The sequence below is a fragment of the Uloborus diversus genome, chromosome 4 (assembly GCF_026930045.1).
Source record: "Uloborus diversus isolate 005 chromosome 4, Udiv.v.3.1, whole genome shotgun sequence".
NCBI lineage: Eukaryota > Metazoa > Arthropoda > Arachnida > Araneae > Uloboridae > Uloborus > Uloborus diversus.
The window spans coordinates 76402691-76426028 of record NC_072734.1 but is presented as its reverse complement, the minus strand read 5'-3'; the positions used below and the strand labels follow the sequence as shown (position 1 = coordinate 76426028).

General features: G+C 33.1%; 2 protein-coding genes across 2 annotated transcripts in view; one reads left to right on the top strand and one right to left on the bottom strand.

The window, feature by feature from the left end:
• Nucleotides 1-8087: 8087 nt before the first annotated feature.
• On the top strand, nt 8088-19771 carry LOC129221124 (protein phosphatase 1K, mitochondrial-like). Its single transcript, XM_054855569.1, has 5 exons — nt 8088-8616; nt 13707-13915; nt 16184-16347; nt 19184-19333; nt 19422-19771. Exons 1-5 carry the CDS (start codon nt 8312-8314, stop codon nt 19686-19688), a joined length of 1095 nt encoding a protein of 364 aa, XP_054711544.1. The 5' UTR covers nt 8088-8311; the 3' UTR covers nt 19689-19771.
• A 1227-nt stretch (nt 19772-20998) lies between these two features.
• The window catches only part of LOC129219663 (ATP-binding cassette sub-family B member 6-like), a 50104-nt gene continuing 47764 nt past the window's right edge, over nt 20999-23338 (bottom strand). Inside the window, exon 20 of the mRNA XM_054853940.1 lies at nt 20999-21113. Within this exon, the coding sequence (XP_054709915.1) occupies nt 21038-21113 (76 nt within the window). The 3' untranslated portion in view covers nt 20999-21037. The remainder of the gene's footprint in view (nt 21114-23338) is intronic.

Below are 23338 nucleotides of genomic sequence, written 5' to 3'. Positions count from 1 at the left end.
ATTCGAGCTCGTTTCAAACCAAACGGCAGGGGAACATTTCTTTCCATCAAGATGGACACAAGGGATTCTAAAAGCCATTAATGAATGGAATAGGCCATTAATGAATGATTTTTGACAACAAATTGCCTCCTCCAGTCTTTGGGGGTGTTGATTTAGAAAATTTTCTGTGTATGTAATAGGTGTTGCAAATAGGTTCACTAGGTTTCCGTGCTATAAATATAAGTAATGACAATTATATTTTAATTCGCTGTTCTTTAGTTATATACTTAAATGTTTATGCATTCTTTATAATTTAAATTTTGAAAAATCCTCTATTACCCTACCATAAAAATAAACTCTATTTTCCATATCTAAAATATAAATTTTAAAAAATTCCAGTTCGGAATAATGTAAAAATCTATACTTTAAACCGTCTTCTATTTCAGTACATAATCCTTTATTATCATCAAATTCCTCTTGCAATTCACACGATTTAGAAACCGAAATGGGTATCTATCCTAACCTGTTGAACTTTTTTTCTATATCTGGTCTACCACAACGCAAAAAAGCTTCAAACTATTGATATCTGCTCGCATTTCATCAATGTTAGACAAATGCCATATTAATGACAAAGATGCTGCTCATTTATTAACAGCCTATGTAGATGCAGTAAATTTAAATCCAAATAACCTTATGATCAATCGTACATCCCTTAAGAGAGCAAGAGAAAGTCTTCGAGAGGTAAAATCAGATTTCATGAATTTAAATTTAGATTTTTTAGTTATTCCCTGGGATACAAAGCTACATCCAGATGTAACTGGAAAAAAACGCCGATGGGCTTACCATGATAGCTTCAGGTCCCAATGTTGAACAGCTGCTCAGAATTTCTGAGATATTTCTTCAGTTGTATATGTGATATTTTAGATGATTGCTCTTTATTGCTAACTGTTCAAGCTGCAGTGTTTTATACAGCGGCTTACAATACCGGAAGTATAATTGTTTGAATATATTGTTTGAATATTTATATATTTAGGAAACAATTTAAATTCATCTTACATGAAGAGAATGCCCGTAAATGCTGTTTTACAGTTAAATGTTGTATGAAAATATAGTTTTTCGCAGCAACCCATTCTAGGCCTTTTAAATTAATATAAAGTCTAGTGTTTAAAAAACCTGCAGCGTACAAAATGATGACAAACATGCAGCAAAAGCAGTGATTGAAAAATTCATAAATCACTTATGGTACTTAGGGCTACTGTAGCTTTGTCCGTATTGGATGAAGGAATTATTTTGGAGATAGGAAAAGAATACTTCAAAAAAATGCTTGCTGAATAGAAAGACGTGTCTGATGACTGTATAAAAAATTTCAGATAACAGTAGATGATTTGGAATACTTTCTTAGTAAAGATCTTCCTCTTTATAGAATGAATTACAAGTCAATAAAACTGTTTGATAAGTTACAAACATCAAAAGATGTTTTCCTATTTGATCCTGATTCATGGCAAAATGAAGGAAGCTATCTAAAGGGAAGAGGGAAGAGATATCGTTAAAATGCTGAAAGATGTGAATGATACTACTGAAAGAGGAGCACAATTAATCGAAGAATTTCACAATCAATTTACCAAATATGAGTCACAAAAGCAATTTAGTATTTTACAGACAGTCCAAGACTATCGGAAAAAAATGCACACGACTGAGATACATTGAGAAAAGTGTACGATTAAGGTAAAGTTTCTAAAGCACTATTTCATTTTTATTCAATGTAAAATCTTTAGACGATATGAAGTAATTAAAAAGGTTAATTTTAGTGCTACCTCACTGTAAAAATATTTAGCAAACATAGGAGAAACGATGTATGGGATCTGAAGCAAAAACTCGAAGATTTGTGGGAAAATTATCAAAAGTGTTAAAGTTCAACGTCCTAGGGGCACGTGTTATGATTGACCGATCGAGTTCAAATTTTGCACCGATTACTTTTTATTATAGTGTCACAAAACTAGGGGGCGTCACTTGTTGAATTCCGAAATTTTTTTTCCCCATATAAATAAGGACCACCCTAATATATATATATATATATATATATATATATATATATATATATATATATATATATATATCATTCGCGATGTATGGGTGGAGGATAGGCCATATGCTAAATGGACCATTTGGGCTAAAATATTGTTGGACCGGCCCGCCTTGTCTCAAAAAATTTTCAATGTGGCCCACAAGTGAAAAAGGTTGGAGAACCCTGTTCTATACCAACTAGAGCGTGATTACCGGAATGGGCATGCGGGCACAGGCCCCTCCTCTTAGATTTCAGGGGCCTAAAATTCCCTTAATTTATCATGCTAAATAAAAATAAATAATGATTTCACTCAGAATCTATAGAGTACAATAATATCATTGATATTTTTGCAAATGCCAAGACAAAGAAAAAATATCTTATAAAAATTCCTCTTAAAAATTTGATCTCTTTGCAAATCCCAAAACCATTCCCAGCTTGATCTGTATTTGTTATTAAAAGTTATATTGTAGATAAACTTTATATTTACGGTAAACTGTAACAGGCAAAGTTTAACACATCTACTCGAATTATCGTATACTATATCTCTTCTACTTTTTAAATGTTGTGATATGAGGTACCACCAAATTTAGAATGGTTGTGTTAATACGCAAGTATCGAAATATTTAGTAGCTTCAGAATCAGCGGAAACAGGGGGAGGGGGCACGAAATGACTTTCATGCCCAGTGTCTTCAAAAATCTTAGTCGGGCTCTAGGGGCCCCTGAAATAGAAATGTGCCCTATGTCCAATATCAGAATGATCGGGCTCTGATACCAGCGGTCCCCAACCTTTTTATACCAAAGGGCACATGCTAACATGCCGGTCGCACGCAGAGTCTGATTACTGAATAGACTGACTAACTATAGAGCCCCCACTTTTTAGGGGCCTCCAAATGCCTTAAACTGTTTCAGCCAACGACAAAAATTGTGAGGTTTAGACTTAAATACAAAAGGGCCTTGAAAGAGCGTTTGACCTTAGGTTCCAGATAACTTAATCGGGCACTGTGCACCCAGGGCTGCTCACCCCCTCTAAGAGTAAGGGCACATACCCCCTAAATATCACAAAGACCCTCCCCCCCAAAAAAAGCAGGAGACAATTCCCAAATAAGAAAAATATCCATCAGAGCATCCCCCGTAAAAATTTTAATGGTGCAGTCTGCACCTTGACCCCCCTTTTCTAGGTGGGCACCCCTGGGGGTAAATTTTCTCAAATGCCTTTCGAAAAAATTCTTACATGTAAAATAAGTTTATACTAAATAATGAAAGCAAACTGTACGAAGTCGTAGCAGGAAAATGAATTGCAGTTCAAAGTCAATGTAAGTTTTGGAACTTCATTTTATTGGTCATCATGGGCGCAGCTAGAAGGAGTAAGGGCAAGGGAAGGGAGGGCAGCTGCCCCCCTCCCATCCAAAATAAAAATTGTTTAAGGCTACAATAGAGTTTTAAAATGAGAAAAATCGACCAAAATTTGGATTTTTCATTTTTTCCCTTACATTAATCTTTGAACTGTGCACTGTAAAAAAAATTCGGAAACGTTTCTGAGTATATCGTGCAGCTGCGGTTCATGAAATTTTCAAAAACGTTTCTGATTATTTCGGAATTCTCTTTCTGTAATGTCCGGAAACGTGTCTGAGTATTTCGGAATCCTCTTTCTGTAATGTCCAGAAACGTGTCTGAGTATTTCGGAATCCTCTTTCTATAATTTCCAGAAATGTTTCTGAGTATTTTGGAATCCTCTTTCTGTAATTTTCAGAAACGTTTCTGAGTATTTCGGAATCCTCTTTCCGTAATTTCCAGAAATGTTTCTGAGTATTCTGTGCAGCTGTGGTTCATGAAAGTTTCGAAAATGTTTCCGAGTATTTCGGAATTCTCCAAACAATTTTCAAAAACGTTTCTGAGAATTTCGGAATCCTTTTTCCGTGATTTTTTCTAAAAAATAATTCTTTACTATAGTATTGCATGCCATATCAGTTTCAATTCTTTCATATCTAAGAGCAATGAAACAAGCAATTTTAGAATCATTCGTGGATTTTTTTTTTCTGAATTTCTAATGACAAATAGCATGGTTAACAGCATAACATATGCACAGTTATAAATTTTTGAAAATTTATGAAATAATATAGTAGTTTCATTCATAATCACAAAATCGTCGGGGGAGGGAAAGGGGAGTACTTTCTCAAAAGTGGGATTGTTTGTTAAACAATATTAAACTTCAGTTTTTCTCTCAATATTTTCAAGACAAAATTATCAACATATTGTATTTTTAATGCAGAACTTAAAAACATATCTTGTATCAAACTTGATAGCTTTTATTTTCGGATAAAATTTGACAGAACTTACCTACACTTTGCGTTCCGAAATTCGTTCACGTCAAGTCAATTTCTTTGACGAACAAAGTGTACCGAAAAGTACCAACAGAGAAATTGATGAATTTAAATATGACACCAAAGTCCTCCAACTGGAACCATTCGGGTTTATTCTTCTGTTCTTGCCCTTTTTCAGTTTATCACAAATATAGATACTTAATCAAAATAGGTTACTGATTTTATTTTTAGAGTGTGCGCAAAATGCATTATATATTTTATTTATTAAAACATTGAACTCTATTAGATGATTATTCCATTTCATATATACGAGAGTCCCCCCCCCACACCATAAGAGTGATGGTGCACCCATAAAATGATATAAAGCGCCCCCCCCCCCTTAAAAAAAGCAATTCGTTGAAAATGTCAATGGCACAGTCTGCGTGGTGAACGCCCCTCGTCTTCTCACCATACGTGCATTGCATATTAATAACATAGTATTTAAAAACTGATCACTTTTAAAACGATGACATGAAATAATATTACTTTTTATTTCGGCATGTAAATGCAGCTGTTCCATTTTTGCCACTGACTCATTCCTCCTGACTGTCCTACATTAAACTAGTATATCCACGAAGGAAATGTTATTTTCGGAACAACTAATGTCAAGGAATTTTTTTATTGTTAACCACATTTAACAAAATGAATAAGCAGATGAATTAATTGCATAACTATGTTCTTACTAATAGATAACATGGTCATTTTCTAATGGTATAAATATTTTTAAATGAATGAATAAATTATAATAAAAAAAGATAAATTATACCGGCACATTTTTTGTGAAGCATATTACAATACTAGAAAATATTTGCATTACCATATTTCTAATGAATTAAACAATTGATTTTTTTTTTTTTTTTTTTTTTTGAACCGAAATGTATGTACATCCAAGTATTTCGAAATAACTTTTCTGTGATTGCTTCTCAAATAGAAACCTTATTTCTTTTGCGTAATTAATCAGTTTCAGTTAGTTACAACAAATAGTACACCGCGCACATAGGTATGTAGGATAACTTTAAATTAATTCGATAAACCCAAAAACAGTTACAATTGAAGCCTCATCAAATGCAAATCAACAAAAATATAAATGTATATAACAACATGTTTTAAAATATTCATTAATACTTACAAGTGAACATGAGCGGAAGAAAATCGAAGTACCTCCATTACAACTGAATAAGTAATCCAAAGGGTTTCCTTTCATTAAGTATAAACACGGGTGTTGAAACTATTCACGCTTGAACACACAATATATATCTAATTATGGTCGCATTGAAAGTTGTAAAGAAGCAAATGATTATTAACTAACTTAATAGCTGCGTACATCGTCTAAAAAAGCAAGGGCAGTCCAAAATGCAACGGCGTAAAATTAGTTTCGACAAATTTTACTACTCTCTAGACATGAAATAACAAGCAATCCAATGCTAAACAGTTGCTAACTGCAGCAACCATAGATAAGAAAAAAAGAAGTTCTCGTTATTTCCGACTCATTGGCGCCTGTGTTGGAAGGATGAAATAGGTTTCGAAGCGTTGCGTCATCACTTCCGCTTCTAGTTTTCTTGAAATAACAAAAAGCTTTCTGAATATTGAGGAGTTCGCTATTGGATGAAGGATTCCTACTATTTCGGAAACGTTTCCGATATATCCAGAAACGTTTCCGAAATTTGTTACAGTGTGGCACTAGCGCAGCCAGAAATACCTTCTGGAGGTTTTTTTTTTTTTGATCAAAATATTTTCTGGAGGGTTTTTTTTTTAAATGACTATCTGAAAAGGCATAAGCAAGTGCTTGTATTTTATGGCTCTGATAAAAAGACGTATGTCCTTGAGAGAGTTCATTTCTGTGTGGAAAGAAAATATTAGTCGTGGAGAATGGGGACTCCTGGCAGAGACTGCGCCATTGGTATAAAAAGGGGGAGGGGATTTTAGGAGATTTTAAAATCGTATTTGGGGGGGGGGGAGGGGAGTCTCGTTAACGGGGCGTGCTTTTTGCATTCGAAGGTGTGTACCTTCCTCCTAAGGGGGGGGGGGATATTTCTCGCTTGGGTGCAAACGGGGGTAAAAGGGTAGTCTTTTTTACTTAAATTAACAGGGGGGAATTTTAGAGTTTTTTTAAATTTCCTTTGGAGGAGTCTTGTCATTGGAGGGCGCTCCTTAGCGTTCGAAGGAGCGATACGTTGCCCATCTACCCAAGAACGATGACACACCCTTTCCATTGCACGGAGCTCCCTCCAACCCCCCCCCCCCAAGAGGGACTGCATGAAACAAGATCGAAAACCTTCTTCAATTACTTGCTCTGATAAAAAGATGCATGACCTTCAGAGAATTCATTTCAGTGCGAAACAAAGCAGACAACGAAACTCAAAGCGGGGCGGGGTGAATCCGGGTTAAGACAGTTAATCATTAAATCATGTCCCATGAGGTCAAATAAAATTCTTAAACTACCTCCTAAAAATTTCAGCACTGTCTGCACCAGGACCCTACTCCCCCCCCCCCGCCTGTTTCCTTTCACATTGAAATCAATTCTCTAAAAGGTCATACATATTTTTTATCAGTCTTATTACAATTATGCTTCTTCGGATTGCTATATTCGTCAGGAGTGACCACAGGAGGGGGGGGGGGGGATCATAACGTAGCCTGTACCATCAGCAATTTCTGGGGGAGGGGGGGGGGGGGGTAAAAAAGGTTTTCGATCTCATTTTGTTGAATCTCACAATTGTAAGAAAATGCCATCTAAATGGGGCCGGGGGGAATCAAAAGTTTTAAAAGTTTTTTTGTTTTAATTTATTTATTTTTGATTAAATTTTTTTTTTTGAAAACTGTTTATACTCTTTTTATTTAGTTAGTTTGTGTGTCTGTGTATGTCATTTGCGTAGCACAGAACTTTTCTAATAAAATAATAATAATTATTAAAAATAAATAATCATAAAATATTTTTTTTAAACAAATTTATTTTAAAAAGAAGAGCAAAAATACGAAAGGAAAAAGGGTCGAGAAAATTTTTTCACGGGAGGGGGTGATTTTTGTTAGTAAGCTTGGGGGGGGGGACACCCCTGGATTTCATATGTTTAAAGAAAACTGCTTTTAGAAAGTTAGGTTTTAGCATCTAATAAAACAAAAAAAAAAAAACGTATTAAAAGTAAAAAATACATTTGGCAAAAACAAAATGTTATCTGGTAAATGCACCGAGAAGAGTAAAAGAAGTTTTTAACGAAAATTTACGAAAAACAAGGACATTCTTTGCGTTTGAAATTATTACTTTAATTCTCTGACCGGAATTTATCTCATTTTCGATGCTTGTTTTCCTCGCGCTATTGTGACTCAAAGGACAATATTTTTCATTTCCAGGTGCTAAGGGAGAGTATCCTGGGTTGCCTTAGATGCTTGAAAGTTGAAAATTTGAAAAAGTATGCATATTATAGCAAGATATCTAATAAGTTTGACAGTCCAAAACACATTGTGTTTGCCTGTCAGAGAGCTTTGTTGGCCTCGCTATAGGCGCCATCTAGGGGCGAAATTCCCTGCCCCTGTCCCTCGCTTTCGAAGGGAAAATAACAGGCTCTTCAAGCAACAGCACAGATTCTCGTAGGCTACGGATGTTGGATTTTGTTGATTTATGGCCCCACTAGATGGCGCTTAAATGCAGCAGTTGCGTCTATAGTTGATTTTGATTGGATGCTAAAAATTGTCAAATGTTGTTTACAAATTTACTTCCAGCGCGTAGTTATTTAGTTTTTCTTCTCCACTGAATTGGTATGAAAAATATGGTGAATATTATAGATGTTGACTAAAAGCTGTGTTTTGAATGATAAACATTTATATGTTCTGTTCGTTTTTCTCATGAGCACTTATATACGTTTCCAATCTCTAATCGTAAAGTAACTAACTTCCATTTAAATCATCTCTGTTAATGGCAGCAAAATATTCTTATCGTATGCTTGTTTCTATGAAAAGAAATGTTAAAAATCATAGAAACTTTCAAAGATTGTATTCTGTTTCTCATATTTTGCCTCAAAATGTAACTGCTCAAACATTTTCAAAGCGCAATGAACAAGAAAACTTTGATACCCTCGGAATATGGGATAACAGGATTGACCTTCCTCTATTGCTACAAGCTAGCATAAAACATGGAAAACCGATACCAAAAATATCTGTAGAAAATGTTGGAACTGCTAGTGTTATAGGTCGCCGAACAACTAATGAAGACCGGTACAGGTAAGTGGAACTTATTCATTGTTTTTCAACACAAGGCTTTCATAATTTCAAATGACAAAGGAGATTTTTGGATGGATTAACATTAATTTTCTGAGTATCGGAGGGAGTTTTTGGCTTCAACATAAGTATTTTGCAAGTCAAATGTGTACTTGTCATTTTTCTGAAATATTGCATCATCTCCAAAAAAAAATATGAGGCCATATGTCCCCGAAGGCTTTATTTTACAGAGATGATGCAATGTTTTAGAGAATTGAGTTTCTAAACCTAAGGTTTTGTGTTGTAAGCACTTTAATTTCTGAGGGAAGCTTACATTGTGTTATTGTTTTTTGTTTGCAGCAATTTAAGTTTTTAACCAGATAATGAATATTTTTCATTAAATACATTTTAGTTCTTCCTTTATCAAGACTGAATGATTCTGCTATTGTACTGATATATGTATATATATATATATAATTAGCCAATAAGAAGCCTGTTGATGTTGTTTACATTGATTTTCAAAAAGCTTTCAATAAGGTACCGGGCAGTTCTCAAAAGGTGGGAGCAAACACAGACCTCAACTTTGAAGCTTCAACACCAAATAACTTTCATTTTAATTAACTCAAAAATTTTTGAGTTAAACTATAATACTGTATAGAGACAAGAATTGACATAAATTATGGAAAAATTGCTCTTCAAATGCCTTTAAAAAATATTTTCTTTGCTAAAAGGCACAATTTTGGACATACCAAAACGTTAACTGAGCAAATGTACCATAAAAAAAAATTTTTTTTTTAATTATTTCCATACGTTTTAAAAAAAAAATTAAAGCTATGAATCTTACACTGAATAATTTTTTGTTAATATTTTACACAAATAACAAAAGTAAAAACAGATTATTTACTTTGTAAACGATTTTAGGAAAAAGTAAGTTTGAAATTTGAATGTATGTCCAAAAGTTGCGATCTTTACAATGCTATTATTTGAGAACTAAGTATATGATGTTTTCGTTTTAAAGGCATTTATCGATCTTGAGAATCAATTTTCAATTGTTTAAAAGTGTTTTCATAAGCTTTTATGCAGTATCTTAGAAGAAAAGTAATTTTTCTTAAACATACATGTGAGATGTCCAAATGGCGTTACCATCTTGACGCCGATAATTCTGTCCGTTTATTCATAATTTTTGATCATCTACTGTCTTCTAACCTCAATAAAAAAGGTTATTATAATGTTATCCTCTTTAATCCATTGGTATTTTGCATAATTAATACGTTACACATTGAACAATACATAAATTACAGTAGAAACACGGCTGGTTATGATCGAACGAAAGCCATTTTGCGCTAAAATCGCCAAGCAAACTCCGTTGGCGACAACACAGTGTACGATAAGCTAAAGGTTACCAGAGGGGAAATCCAGTTTGACAAATGTAGTTTTTCGCCAGCTGCACCAGTTTTGGCAACTTTATCACTTGCGCTAGCAATTTTTTTTTTTCCCCCGCTTTTATTATTTTAGAATTTTTTTTTTCTCTTTCTTTTCGAAACATAATTTAACGATCTCCAAATAGAAATACGAATTTCTTTTTTCAACAATTATTTTTAGACATCGTTTTAATTTTTATGACATTAAACAAAAATATTCATTTATAAAACTGATGTCACTTTTTACATTTGTATTATTTTTAATTTGAAGCTTTTTTTTACCTTTCATCAACTTTTTCAAAATCATTCCAAAACTTTATTATATGTAAAGAGCAGTATGTATAGCCATTAAAGTACTTGATTAATATCCTCTTTATCATAAAATTGCAAAATTAAAAAAGTAGTAAATAAAATTTTCATTGGAAAAGTTAAAAATCAGATTAACAATTGTCAAAAATGGTTGAAACTTACATTAAGATGATGTCCAAAATCTGTTACCTACAGGACAACAATGTCCAAAATCTGTTACCTACAGACTGCTGATTTCATTTGCTAATTAACAATTTTTACAAATACCTGCTCTCTTTTCATGTTCATATATTGTGTTCTAGGTATGCATACTATAGAATAAAAGCAAAATTGATGTCAAATTTGAAAATTTTTGAAATTGCTCAAAGTTAACTTTTTTGTTCCCACCTTTTGAGAACTGCCCTACCGCATGTTGCTCTACTTAGCAAATTAGCTGATATAGGAATAGGAGGGAAAACTTTCATTTGGGTAAAAAACTGGCTGACCGGAAGGAAACAAAGGGTAGTTGTAAGGGGAAATTATTCTAATTGGAGTGAGGTTTTTAAGCGGGGTTCCACAAGGATCAGTGTTAGGCCTGTTTTGTTCATTGTTTTTATAAACGATATTCGCAAAAATATTTCTGGAAACATGAATTGTTTTGCTGATGATGTCAAAGTTATGGGGACTGTAGATAATGAAGAACAAACAAAACAGCTGCAAGAGGATCTAGATCATATCACGGAGTGGGCTGATAAATGGGGTATGGCTGTCAATATTGGGAAAGGTCAAGTGCTACATTTAGGGCATGGAAATAAGTGTACAAGTTATTATTTGCAAGGTTCAGTCATTAGTCAGGCTGACAAAGTTACTGATCTGGGGGTCTTAATAAGTCAGGATTTAAAGTTTAGCCAACAGTGCAGCATTGCTAGTAACAAGGCCAATAAGATGCTTGGGTTTATCAATAGATCTATTTCAAACAAATCTAAAGAAGTTCTTCTGCTCTTATATAGAAGTTTGGTAAGACCTCATTTGGAGTATGCTGTTCAGTTTTGGTCTCCTTATCTTAAGAAAGACATTAATGTGTTGGAAAGGGATCCAAGGCGAGCTACAAGGCTAATAAATGGACTTTCTCACTTAGACTATGATTCCAGGCTTAGAAGGTTAAAAATGTACAGTCTTGAGTAAAGAAGAGACCGAGGGGACATGATTCAGTTGTTTAAATTTATTAAAATGAAAGATGTTACGGGGCTGAAGTTTAGCACTGAAAACAGGACAAGGGGTCATTGTTTTAAGCTATATAAATCTCAAGCTAACATGGATATTAGGAAAAATTATTATTATAGCAGGGTAGTGGAACCTTGGAACAGTTTACCGGAAGAGGTGGTAATGAGCAAGGGAGTAGATAGTTTTAAGAGGGCCATTGATCTTCACTGGGGATTGTAAATTGACTAGGACCAGTCTAGCTGGGCTGAGAGCCTGTTGCTGGTCGTCACTTTTGTATTTGTATATATATCTTCCTATTATTGGTCTTAAAAACATCATAAATCAATTCATCGTAAACAACTTAAAAAGGTTGTTATAAGGATCTGAAGTGGGAAAACTCCCCCCCCCCCTCCCGGAATTTGAAAAATAAATGTACTTCCATGCATGTGTGCATTTTTTTTTTCTTCTACATAATAATTTGAATTGAATGCATGCAAAAGCAAAATGCAATTTATACAAAATTTGAGATGAAGGGGCCTGCTAAGTGGATCTTTCATGAAATATAATTATGTGCCTGTGTTTATTTATTTATATTTTAACCAAGATGGCATTTAGATGCATTTTCTATTGGGGGGAAAATTATTTTCAAGGCTGTACCCAAAAACTTCCTTTGGGGACTGAGTGATAAGCTCTTTTTCCAAGAAGAGTTTTAGTTGAGAAAACTTACTTTTGAGTTTATATCTCATCCACTCACTTTTTTAGTCCATTGGCATTGTATAATAGCTTTAAAATATATGTTTCATTTTATGTTCAAAAGTCTTTTTTGGATTGTACATATCAAGTCACACCTGTTACACTGATTATAAATCATCATTTTTTATAGAAAAATATATGTAGTTTCTGCAGGTTTTGAAAAATTGTGTAGTTGGTTATGGATTTAAAAAACAAAAAGTCACACCTTTTACATAACATAAGTTTCTTGAAATATTTAAAATTATTTTTAATTATTATTATTTTTTTTAATAGTCACAATGTTTTATTATTCTCTTAAGAAAAAGCATGAACAAATAGATCAAATACAACTAAATTTTAGTTTCCTTATTCATGGTATTAGTAAAAATCTTGGCAAAAGTCATTGTATAGAATGTTGTGGCCATGGTACGTATGATCCATTAAGGACTAATGCGTTAATTGAACTCCACATTGAAATATTAAAAGAATGTAGTATACTTGTTTTGATCACATAAAACTCCTAATTTATTCCTTGGTGAATCAAAATTGAACTTGTGTTTTTGCGCTTTAAACTTTCTCTTGGGACAGTTAATTCTACGGGTCTGGCACTTTAGGGGGAGGGACTAATAAAAACCACCGTCTTGTTACGTCTATGCTTGCTTCTCCCTAACAAAAATAATGGCTATGCCTAACCAACATGATCCTTATCAATTGAGACCTACCATTTTCAGAAAAATCAGGTACTTAAGTTTTGAGAGAATGCTTCAATTTTGAGGTCTTTATAATATATGCTAGAACTAGGGGGAAGGGGGGCAGAGAAGGGACACCTATTGGCCCAAGCCTCAAGGGGACCCAAAATTTTTAAAATGCGGGGTGAAATATATGTAGGAACGTAGTGGCAAACAATATATTGAGGGGGCGCGTAAAAGGTCATTTGCGACAGGTCCCAAAATTTTTGCACGACCCTGGCTAGTACAAAGCTGTAACAAAACAGAAACAAGAATAATTAGTAGGTAAATATATATGTATTTGAACTCTTCCAGTGGACAATTCATCCTGTTCTTCATGCTATACGTAAAAGAACTTGAAATAGATAAAAAGAAATTTTTCAACTATGCATCCCTATCCTATCCAATTTTCCCAAGAGGATGTGAAAGGGTGTGTACTGTGCAGCATGCTCACATTTGTAAATTTTTCATAATTCAAGGCCATGAGGGGTCAAGGCAATTGCCCTCTCCTGACTGCCTAACCACCGAGCCTAAATATTAAGTGGACATGGAAGGGATAAATTATGGTTATCACCACATCATAACCAAAAAAAGTTTTCAATTGATTCAAAAATTTGTTTCAATAAAGATTTTAAAAAGCTTAAAATAGCATTTTGCTTAAGAGAGGCTTTTAGACAAAAAGAGATATTTTGCAATTCCTCTTTCTATTTTATGCTTTATAATAATCTTTTTTTTTTGACAGATTAAAGGAATTAAAGCCAGATCTGTTATACTTTGCTGTATTTGATGGTCATGGAGGATCAGAATGTGCAGATTTTTGCTGTGAACATATGGAAGACAATATTTTATACTGGTTATCTCGTGGAGAAAAAGACTTAGAAACAATTCTTCAGTATTCTTTCCAAGAAGTAAATAATGCATATGCTAGGCATATAATATTTAATTGTCCAGGTAAGATACACATTCAAATCCTACACTATTTAATCACTTTAAAATTAATTGCATATGATAAGAGTAAAACTTATACTGAAGTGCCTTAAGTCATAGGATACCTGCTAACATCACATGGATCCTCTTACTTAGCTAAGTTCAACAACTCATGTCATAGGTTGAGGGCCCACGAATCTTAGGAAATTGAATATTTGAAGCTGTACAAGCTCAATCAGGGCATGTGAGGCAAATGCTCAGGGTCTCTACCAGAAAGGGACCCAAATTTGTAAATTTTTCACAACTTTGCTTCCCTGCTTAATAATAAAGAGCTAAGAGAACTGACAGATGTTATGATCCATTCATCACAGCAAGATTACTTTTCTTAGCCAACATTTTTTAAAATTAGCAAATGTTCGACAAGAAGAAGGGAGACATTTTAATGTTGCGTAGTTTTACTGCTTTCCTAGTATGTAAATTTAATATCTACCCAAACATTTGCATTAAAGTTTCATAATTTAATTTTGTGATGCAGTTACATTCTTTCTGTGGCTAAAAATAATGAAAATTGGATGAAATGATGAATGCAACTGTTGAAATGACTGCCCCAGCTCCATGGTCTCAAAATGTGGCCCGGGCTCAATAGAGAAACATAGTTGCTGAAGTGTTGTGGTTACTTCAATGCACAAACATACCTTTTAAACTTAAGTTCATGTCGGGCAATTTATGTAGCCAAATCATTCGGTAAAATTGTCAAACTTATCCTTTAAACCAAACACAAATAATGTGGCCCCAGTGGCAACCTGGAAAATTCCATTATTTTAGAAGGCAGGAAGTGTCAATAAAAGGAACTCCAAGCAGCTGAATAATACCATATCCAGTCTTCACGCTGAATTGGATGATTATCCTGCCCTCCACACCAAATACAGTTCCAATTCATTAAGCTCTCTAAGGCTCGTCATTCCTAATTTTTTCCAGGGGTGTTGTTTAGGTATGAACTCAAGTACCTAATGCAAATTATATTATGAGAAGGCATAAATTCACAAAGTTTCCTTTCAAATACTATATATTTGAGTGATAATTTACAGACATCTTATGAATTATTTACAAGTGACCTAAATATTGATCCCCGTTTATCCTTTTGTACCAATACAGCAACACTGTAAAGAATATAATCCTGCAACTGGTGTTGGTCCACATTTCAAGTCGCTGCTCCTTGATTTTCGCATGCACATCAGACCCTGCTGACCCTGGCAGCGCCATCCTCACAAATTGTTTGGAATCCTGGTGCTTAATTGTGCAGGGTCTTGCTTAGGAGTTTTGTGCTGACTTGCCACACTATCAAATACCTACTTATATGCAAATATATAAGTACATAAGCTTTAGGGAATTTACTTTCTTTAATGACAGGCTTGTGCTTACTTTTATTAGGGCGATTCCACCGTAACGCATGTGACATTTTTACATTATTTTTTATCTTTTCCAAACTCTTTTTCATTAGATCAGCAACAAAATTGAGCATTGGTTAATATTATCCGATTTGACATACTTTTATAAAACAATTACATACATAATATTCATTCTCAGTTTTTTTGAACTAATTATTAGTTTTATAAAACTTGTAACGTGTTTGACAATTTGGGATTTCAATTGTCACACACAAGTTTTGTAAATTAATGATAAAAAACTGGGAATGCAGTAAACTCTTGATTATCCATGGAATAGGGTGGCACGGTAACCACGGATGGTCCAAATAGTAGGTAAAAAAATAGATAACTGTTTATTATAGCTAAAAACGTTGCTACATTGCATCTACTAACATTGAATGTAAAAAATAAATGCAAAGGGTAAAAACGAACAATAACACAGTCATAAGCTAAAAAAATGTGAAAAAACCCACGGATAATCGAGAGTTTACTGTAATTATATTGTGCATATAATTGTTTCATAAGAGTATGTAAATTGATTTCTTACCAATGCTAGATTTTTTTATTCTGAGCTAATGAAAAGGACTTAAGAAAAAGTAGCATAAAAATGTCACATATATTCAGGTGAAAACGCCCATTATTATTTTCTTTCATTTTTTTATTCATACAGAACAGTCATTTGGATACTTGAAGAGAAATTTAAAGTTACTTAAACTTTAAGTAATTAAATTTTGAGATGGAATATATTGTGCTACATAACTATGATTTTTGTTACTTAATTATATGTTTTTTTTGTTTGTATCTTTTTATTAAAATGCTGGGAATTCATATTGAAATATACTCTAATTTTATTTTTCTGTTATAGGAAAAGATGCTACTACATCTGGTACAACTGCTACAGTCTGCCTTTTAAGAAACAGTGTAGAATTAGTGGTTGGACATGTTGGTGATAGCAGAGCTCTACTCTGTAGGAATGGAGATGTGAAAAAATTAACCACTGATCACACAGCTGATTTGAAATCTGAAAAAGTAAGTTAATATAAAATGTGTAAGTTACTGCGAGAGTCTGAAATTACAGCAGTGTACAAGGTCTGTGAGAAAAGTATTTGACCTTTAGCCGAAGAAAACTTGCAAAATATTTAGCAGTGGAAAACTAATCCTTCTCAAATTAGTCCCTTAGGGACTCTCCACACTGCTCTAAAGAGTGCTGCTATTGTTGGAAATATTCCGTGAAAGCCTGTTTCAGAAAGGAGTTTTACTTGCCTGTTGTTGCATCCACAATGTCCTTGCTTGTCTGAAATCTCATACCTTCTGACAGCCAGAAGATGCAGAGGCCCATATCAAGAGATTAAAGAGCCTGTTGAACCACAGGAGTTTGAGTAAGTTACCTCCCTATAGTTAGGGCTAAGGCAGAAATACATAAAATATACCGCCAGCTCAGTCATTCCATCGGAGGACTGCAGTTTCGTGCTTATGGATAGATGAACTCGAATGAATGACTGAGCTGGAGGTATATTTTATGTATTTCTGCCTTAGACCTGGCTATAGGGTGGTAACTTACTGAAAATACCATGCCTTGCCTTGAATCCTCAAGTTGAACTGCTTCGGTCACTCATCTGGTCAGTGCTAATTTTATATTAGCTACCAGTTTGTTTGGCACTCTTGGCTTCCTTAAGAGGTTCTCCACCAGGCTCAGTCACTTCCTATTCCGGGCTTTTTTTTTTTTTTTTTGCCCAAAAAAATTCTTAGTACAGGCCTCCAAAGATGGAGGTCCTGTCATGATTTCTTACTTGGGATTTTCATCAAAATTTTTAAAGTACATTATCTCAGGAAGGGTAGAACATATTTTGTTGTGGTTTGTTTTATTTAAAAGGATTTTTTTTTTTTTTTGAAAACATGTGCAACATTTTGAAATATGTGCTTTAGTTTTGTTTCCACAGTCTTTTGAAAAAAAAAAAGCTTAAGATATTTTTTTCTCTCAAAAATTTCATTTTTTTACAGTTTGTTAATACCACTGAGCACTACGTTCCCTGAAAATTAGAGCTTCCACTTTTTTGTTTAACAGATTTTAGAGGCATTTGAAAAAATGAGGGTCATTACTCTTTACATAATTGCAGACCTGGAAATTCAGAAGGAAATTTTGCAACAAGTGGCCAGAAAACACTTTCAATTCAGTCATATAACAAAACTTTCATTTTGAGTCCCAATTTTATTCAAGATATGAAATTTAGTGACAACAAAATAGCATTGCACTTAACAATTCTTTCGGCGCAACGCTGAAATTTTGAGTGGGGAAATACAGCGAATCGGCTAAAGACCGTGTTCTAGTTTTCATAAAAAATAAAACTCCTGGATAAAGTAGAGACTCAAAATGAAAATTTCTCGATATAACTCAATTAAAATGGTTTTCTAGCCACTTGTTGCGAAATTTTTTTCTGAATTTTCAGGTCTGCTATTATGTAAAGAGTTCCTTAAAAACCCTCATTTTTTCAAATGCCTCTAAAATCTGTTAAACAAAAAAGTGGAAGCTCTCCTTTTCAGGGAATGTGGTGCTCAGTGGTACTAATAAACTAAAAAAAGTTAAAAATTTTGAAATTGACATATTTGAGAAAAATAAAAATATTTTAAGTTTTTTTTTCTTCAAAATACTGTGGAAACAAAACTAAAGCACATGTTTCAAAATGTTGCATATGTTTTTAAACAAGAAAAAATATCCTTTTAAATAAAACAAACCGCAACAAAATATGTTCTACCGTTCCCGAGATAATGTACTTTAAAAATTTTGATGCAAATCCCAAGTAAGAAATCATGACAGGACCTCCATCTTTGGCGGCCTGTATCTCGGCCCAGAAATTTTTTAGGCCAAAACAAAAAAAAAAAACGTATTTCTTAATTTTTTATGAATTTTAACATATGTTAAATTCAATTGCAAAATCATTCCATTAATTTCACAGAAATCACTACTTACATGTAAAAGAAAAAATAATTATACCTGATTAGACTATTTTAAAAAGCAAGTTTATTTTAGTTCATGTCGGTTTTTTATTACTTCCTTTTACAAAAAAGGAAGTATTGTATTCGCGAAAAAAATTTCACTCAAAAATCGCCCTTAATTTCCATTTTGCTCACCCCCAAATGAATGTTGAGTTTTTTTTTCGATTCGACCACATGCGGAAAAGTGCCTAAGAATGTATAGACACGCGAAATATCCATTTTGACCATCACCGAGGTAATTACAACGACTTTTCTCGTGACGTCTGTATGTATGTGCGTATGTATCTCGCATAACTCAAAAATGGTATGTCCTAGAAAGTTGAAATTTGGTACATAGACTCGTAGTGGGGTCTAGTTGTGCACCTCCCCTTTTGGTTGCTTTCGGATGTTCCTAAGGGGGTCTTTTGCACCTTTTTGGGGGGAAATCATTGTTAATATCAATGCAAACTTAAGTGGTGTTACAATTTGGCGGACACTTGGCGATATATCGCCAGTCTTTTGGTCGCCAAGTTTTGTCGCCAACTTGGCGGAAAATTTGGCGATTTTTTTTTATCTGGTTTTAATTTGGCCATCGTTTTTAATATTTAGAGATTAAACTATTGAATCACATTAAAATTGCCAATAATGGGAAAATGACATTAAAATGGAGTAAAAGGAAGTCATGTGAGGCACACATCAGCTCGTTTCTACAAGTTTTAGATCTGTTTGATAATTAAATCTGCAATTGATGTTCTCTACTTCAAATATTTGATTTACGATTCTACAACTATTGATATAATTAAATATTGGTATGAACTTATTTCTATCATGAAAATAAAATAAAAGTGGAAATATTTTTTTTTTTTTTTTTTTAATAAATATTTCATTTTAGGAAAGAATCTTAAAATCTGGCGGAATGATTAAAGTGGATAACTTAGGTAGAAGTCTAGTCAATGGAAGATTAGCAATGACACGAAGCTTAGGAGATTTAGATTTAAAACCTTTTGGTGTTTCAGCACAAGCAGATACAAGATCTTTAGAAGTGAGTATTTAATATTATGAGCAAGAGCAAAATTCTTATACAACAAAGCTCATGGCACAATAAAATAAAATATTTTTGCAATTTTCAGGTAAAACATGGGAAAGATTCATTTTTGATCTTAACAACTGATGGAGTAAATTTTTCAATGAATGATCAGGAGATATGTGATGCCGTAAACACCTGCAACGATCCGGTTGAAGCTGCCGGTTTCGTTACAGATCAAGCCTTACAGTTTGGTTCAGAGGATAATGCTACATCCCTTGTAGTGCCGTTTGGTGCTTGGGGTAAATATCAAAACCATAAGAAAACTGCCCTGAATTTTGGAAGGAGTTTGCTGAGAAGTAACCGTTATTGATGAGACTCGGACAGTTAATATTTATTTCTCAGGTGTACAGGTGTTATGTTATTGAATTTTATGTAGTTATGTAATAAAACTTTTGTTGTTACAGAATGTTTCTATTTTTCTCAAATTCCACATTTGCTAAGAGGGCTAGTTTAAATACCGGTTTTCACTTGGAGTGGCAAATAAAGGTTGAGTTTAATACGTATAACTTTGATTTAAAGATACCCTATTTAACAATACATTTCATTAGTTTGGATCTGACTGCCTCGATTTAACGATATCCTTGACTTCACGATACCTTTTTCCTGTCCCTTGACAATCATTAAATCAAGGTTGTATTTTATATGTTAGTTGTTCTGAAATAAGAGTAATTTTACATTTCTACACAAAAAAAAAAACTTGATGCCATTATTTTAATTTTTTTTTCAAATATTTAAAATCTGCGAAAACGTATAAAATTTTTCACACAATGTATATTAATATATCCCCACCTGAGAGCAGCAGTTTGTAGTGGAAATTTATTAAAAACTTTAATACTACAAATTTGATTAAACCCTTTATTTTAATGTGATATTTAATTCTTTTGAAATGAACTAAAATTTATGCACAAAAATTTTTCAGACTTTAAAATAAAAATGTTAAATTATATTTAAAAGTATTTTTCACTGTATTTTTAAAAATATATAAATAAAAAATGACTTGAAGTGAAGTGAAAAGGGAAGCACTTGAAACGAGCACTGAGACCCCAGGTCTATTGTACTGTAAAAAAAAGTCTTGAACCATCATTAAAATTATTCTGTAATGAAAGAAAATGGAGTTATTTTGCCTGTAACGCATTATTTTTTCTTCCACTAAAATTTTCTGAGAAATAATTTAGCTACCTATAAATGTTACTTGGAATTTTAATTTTTTAGAGTAAGTTTTTGCTTGATAAATATATATATATATGTAACATTCATTTGTTTTATTTATTTATTTATTTATTTATTTATTTTTTTTTGTCTAAACTAGGAGGTAAAAAAACGAAAATGAGAATCTGCAGTTTCAAAACTTTTCTGCCAAATTTCCTTATTACTACTTTCTTTCTCCCAAAATCTACTGGTTCAAAATTATATTTAAAAAAAGAAAAGAAGGGACTCAGCAGAGTTCTTGTTTTAAAAGGGGGGGGGGGGGAGTATTCACAATATTTCAGAAAGTTTACAAAACTGATTTGTTTTTGTAAATAAAAATATTTTCTAAAAATGCATATTGAAATGTAAATTTGTTTATGTAAATATCCCAAAATATATGACTCATACTTTAAATAAATTATTTAATCTAATGAAAAATTTACAGTGTCAGGATGTATACATTGAGTTCTACTATTCATTTTCTTGCTTCAACTGCTCTTGCCACATACTTGCATAAATACCATTGATGTACAAAAGTTCATTGTGTCTGTAAAAATAATGTACTAATACATATATGAACACAAATAAGAGTTTTACAAACAAGTCAGCAAGAGTTATCAATAAATTAAAGTAAAAGAAGTAAAGTAAGTAAAGTCTCCATTATATAAAATAGGGAAGAGCAAAGGGCAAGATTCTGTACCCTTAAAGCATCATTAGGCACTATGTAAGATTTGAGTTATAGAATTCCAAATATTTTGATTTGGAAACATATATTAAATTATTAACTGACTAGTGGTACCCGCATGGCTTTGCCCGTAGTAGAAAATTAAAAGGTCATTTGGTTCGCCTGTTTACTTGCCAATAACTGATGATGAATTTCTCACCAAGTTGCTCGCCCATGTTACGGTTCCACATTATGATAATTTGCTCGGTAAAATGTTCTTAAAATTGAAATACAAAAAGAACGAAATCGAATTTTCGAAAAATCGCTTCGAGGTGCACATAACCATGCTACAAACTAATTTTGTGCCAAAGTTCATGAAAATCGGCCGAACAGTCTAGGCGCTATACACGTCACAGAGATCCAGACAGAGTGACTTTTAGCTTTATTATTAGTAAAGATTACATACAGTGGCTCCCAAAAGTGTTTGTACACTTTAAAAAATGTCTATATTTTACTGAATAATTTAAACTTTTTATTAAGTTATTATTTAGTAGAACATTATGCAGTATCAGCAACATCTTTTAAACGTCTGGGAGTAAATTTCATTCTTTTTTCCTTCTTTTTTTTGCGTAATTTCTGAGTAAGTGTTCAACCACACTTCGAGAGTGTTACTGTTTCTAGCTCTATTTTTGTTTCAAAGCCCTATTTTTGTAATCAAGCCTCCAGATACATTACATTAAGTTCAAATCTGGAGAACACTTTTTGAGGCACTAGACACAAACGTTGAAAACCGTGGGCTTCTTATCGTTATCTTGATTTAAAAAATGAAGTTGTTTTTGACAGCTAAATTTTTGGCTAAGAGTTTAAAATTTGTTTTTTAAATATTTAAATGAACAGCATGATTCATTATTTACCAAAAAATTCCAAACTAGCAAGTCCTGATTCTGATATGCATCCTCGCACAAGAACACCTTCACCGTCCTGATTAACTCGTCCAACTAAGTTCTTCAAATTAAGTTCCTAATTTTTTCTTCTATTTACAATTGTGCAACAATTTAACCAAAAATGTTGAATTCATTTTTAACTGTAAGTAAGACGTAATTTCAAAACGCTTTGAGCTCATTTATCATTGATTTTGCGATGAAAAGTGTAAGCTCTCTGTTTTTCACACGGCCAAGAAAATTTCTGAGGGAAGAGGTCCTATTTCATCTAGCTAATCAGAGAACTTGGCGAACAATTTTAGGGGAAAATTAAATGTAAAAATTTTCCTTGAACTCTGCAGAAACTTTTACAGCCTTCAAATGTGTATTTTTTATAAATATTTTAACTGGAAATCTCCGATCACACTTTGTCAACTTTGCTGGTTGACCTTTTATGACCTTGTTTTCGATCTGATTCCTTCTTTAAAGCATTTTATCAAGCACTTTACTATAGAATGGAATAAATAACCTAATTTAGAGACATTTCAAACCAATTTACCGCTAATGTGAAGAAAAAATTCAAATTTTGAATGGTGTTTGTGGTTTTTTACGAATACCAACCATTTTAAAGTAATAAGCACAATATTAAGGAATGAATAAACACAAAATTAAAGCCAAATAACATTTAAGGGTCAATGCAATGCAAAAGCAATAAAAAATCGATACATGATAATTCTAATCATGAATTTATTCGAAAATATTTGAGTGTACGATGACTTTTGTGGCCTTTTTTTTTCTGTCTCTTCATTTTTTGTCTCATTTCAAAAAAAAGATTCATCAATATTTTGAAAAAAACTACAGGGTTTTATTTAGAATGACATAGGAATGATGTGAAAAAGTATCGGACTTCAAATTTGAATCCAGTTTTGCGTTATTTTGGTTTTACTAAAAAATTTCAAATACGAACACTTTTGGGAGTCACTGCAGAAGCTAATATCTGTACCTCAGAGCCCAACTGATGTGCAATTCCAATAACTGCAATTTTCCGTTTATTTGCGTATTGTATGTAGAAGTCTGTTCCACATCGAGCCATGTGAACATAATTCTTTTTAAAATCCTTTTTAATTTTTTTTACCAGGGTAAAAAGAGAGCACTTTCCAACCTTTGTATGCGCCAGAAAAATGTTTT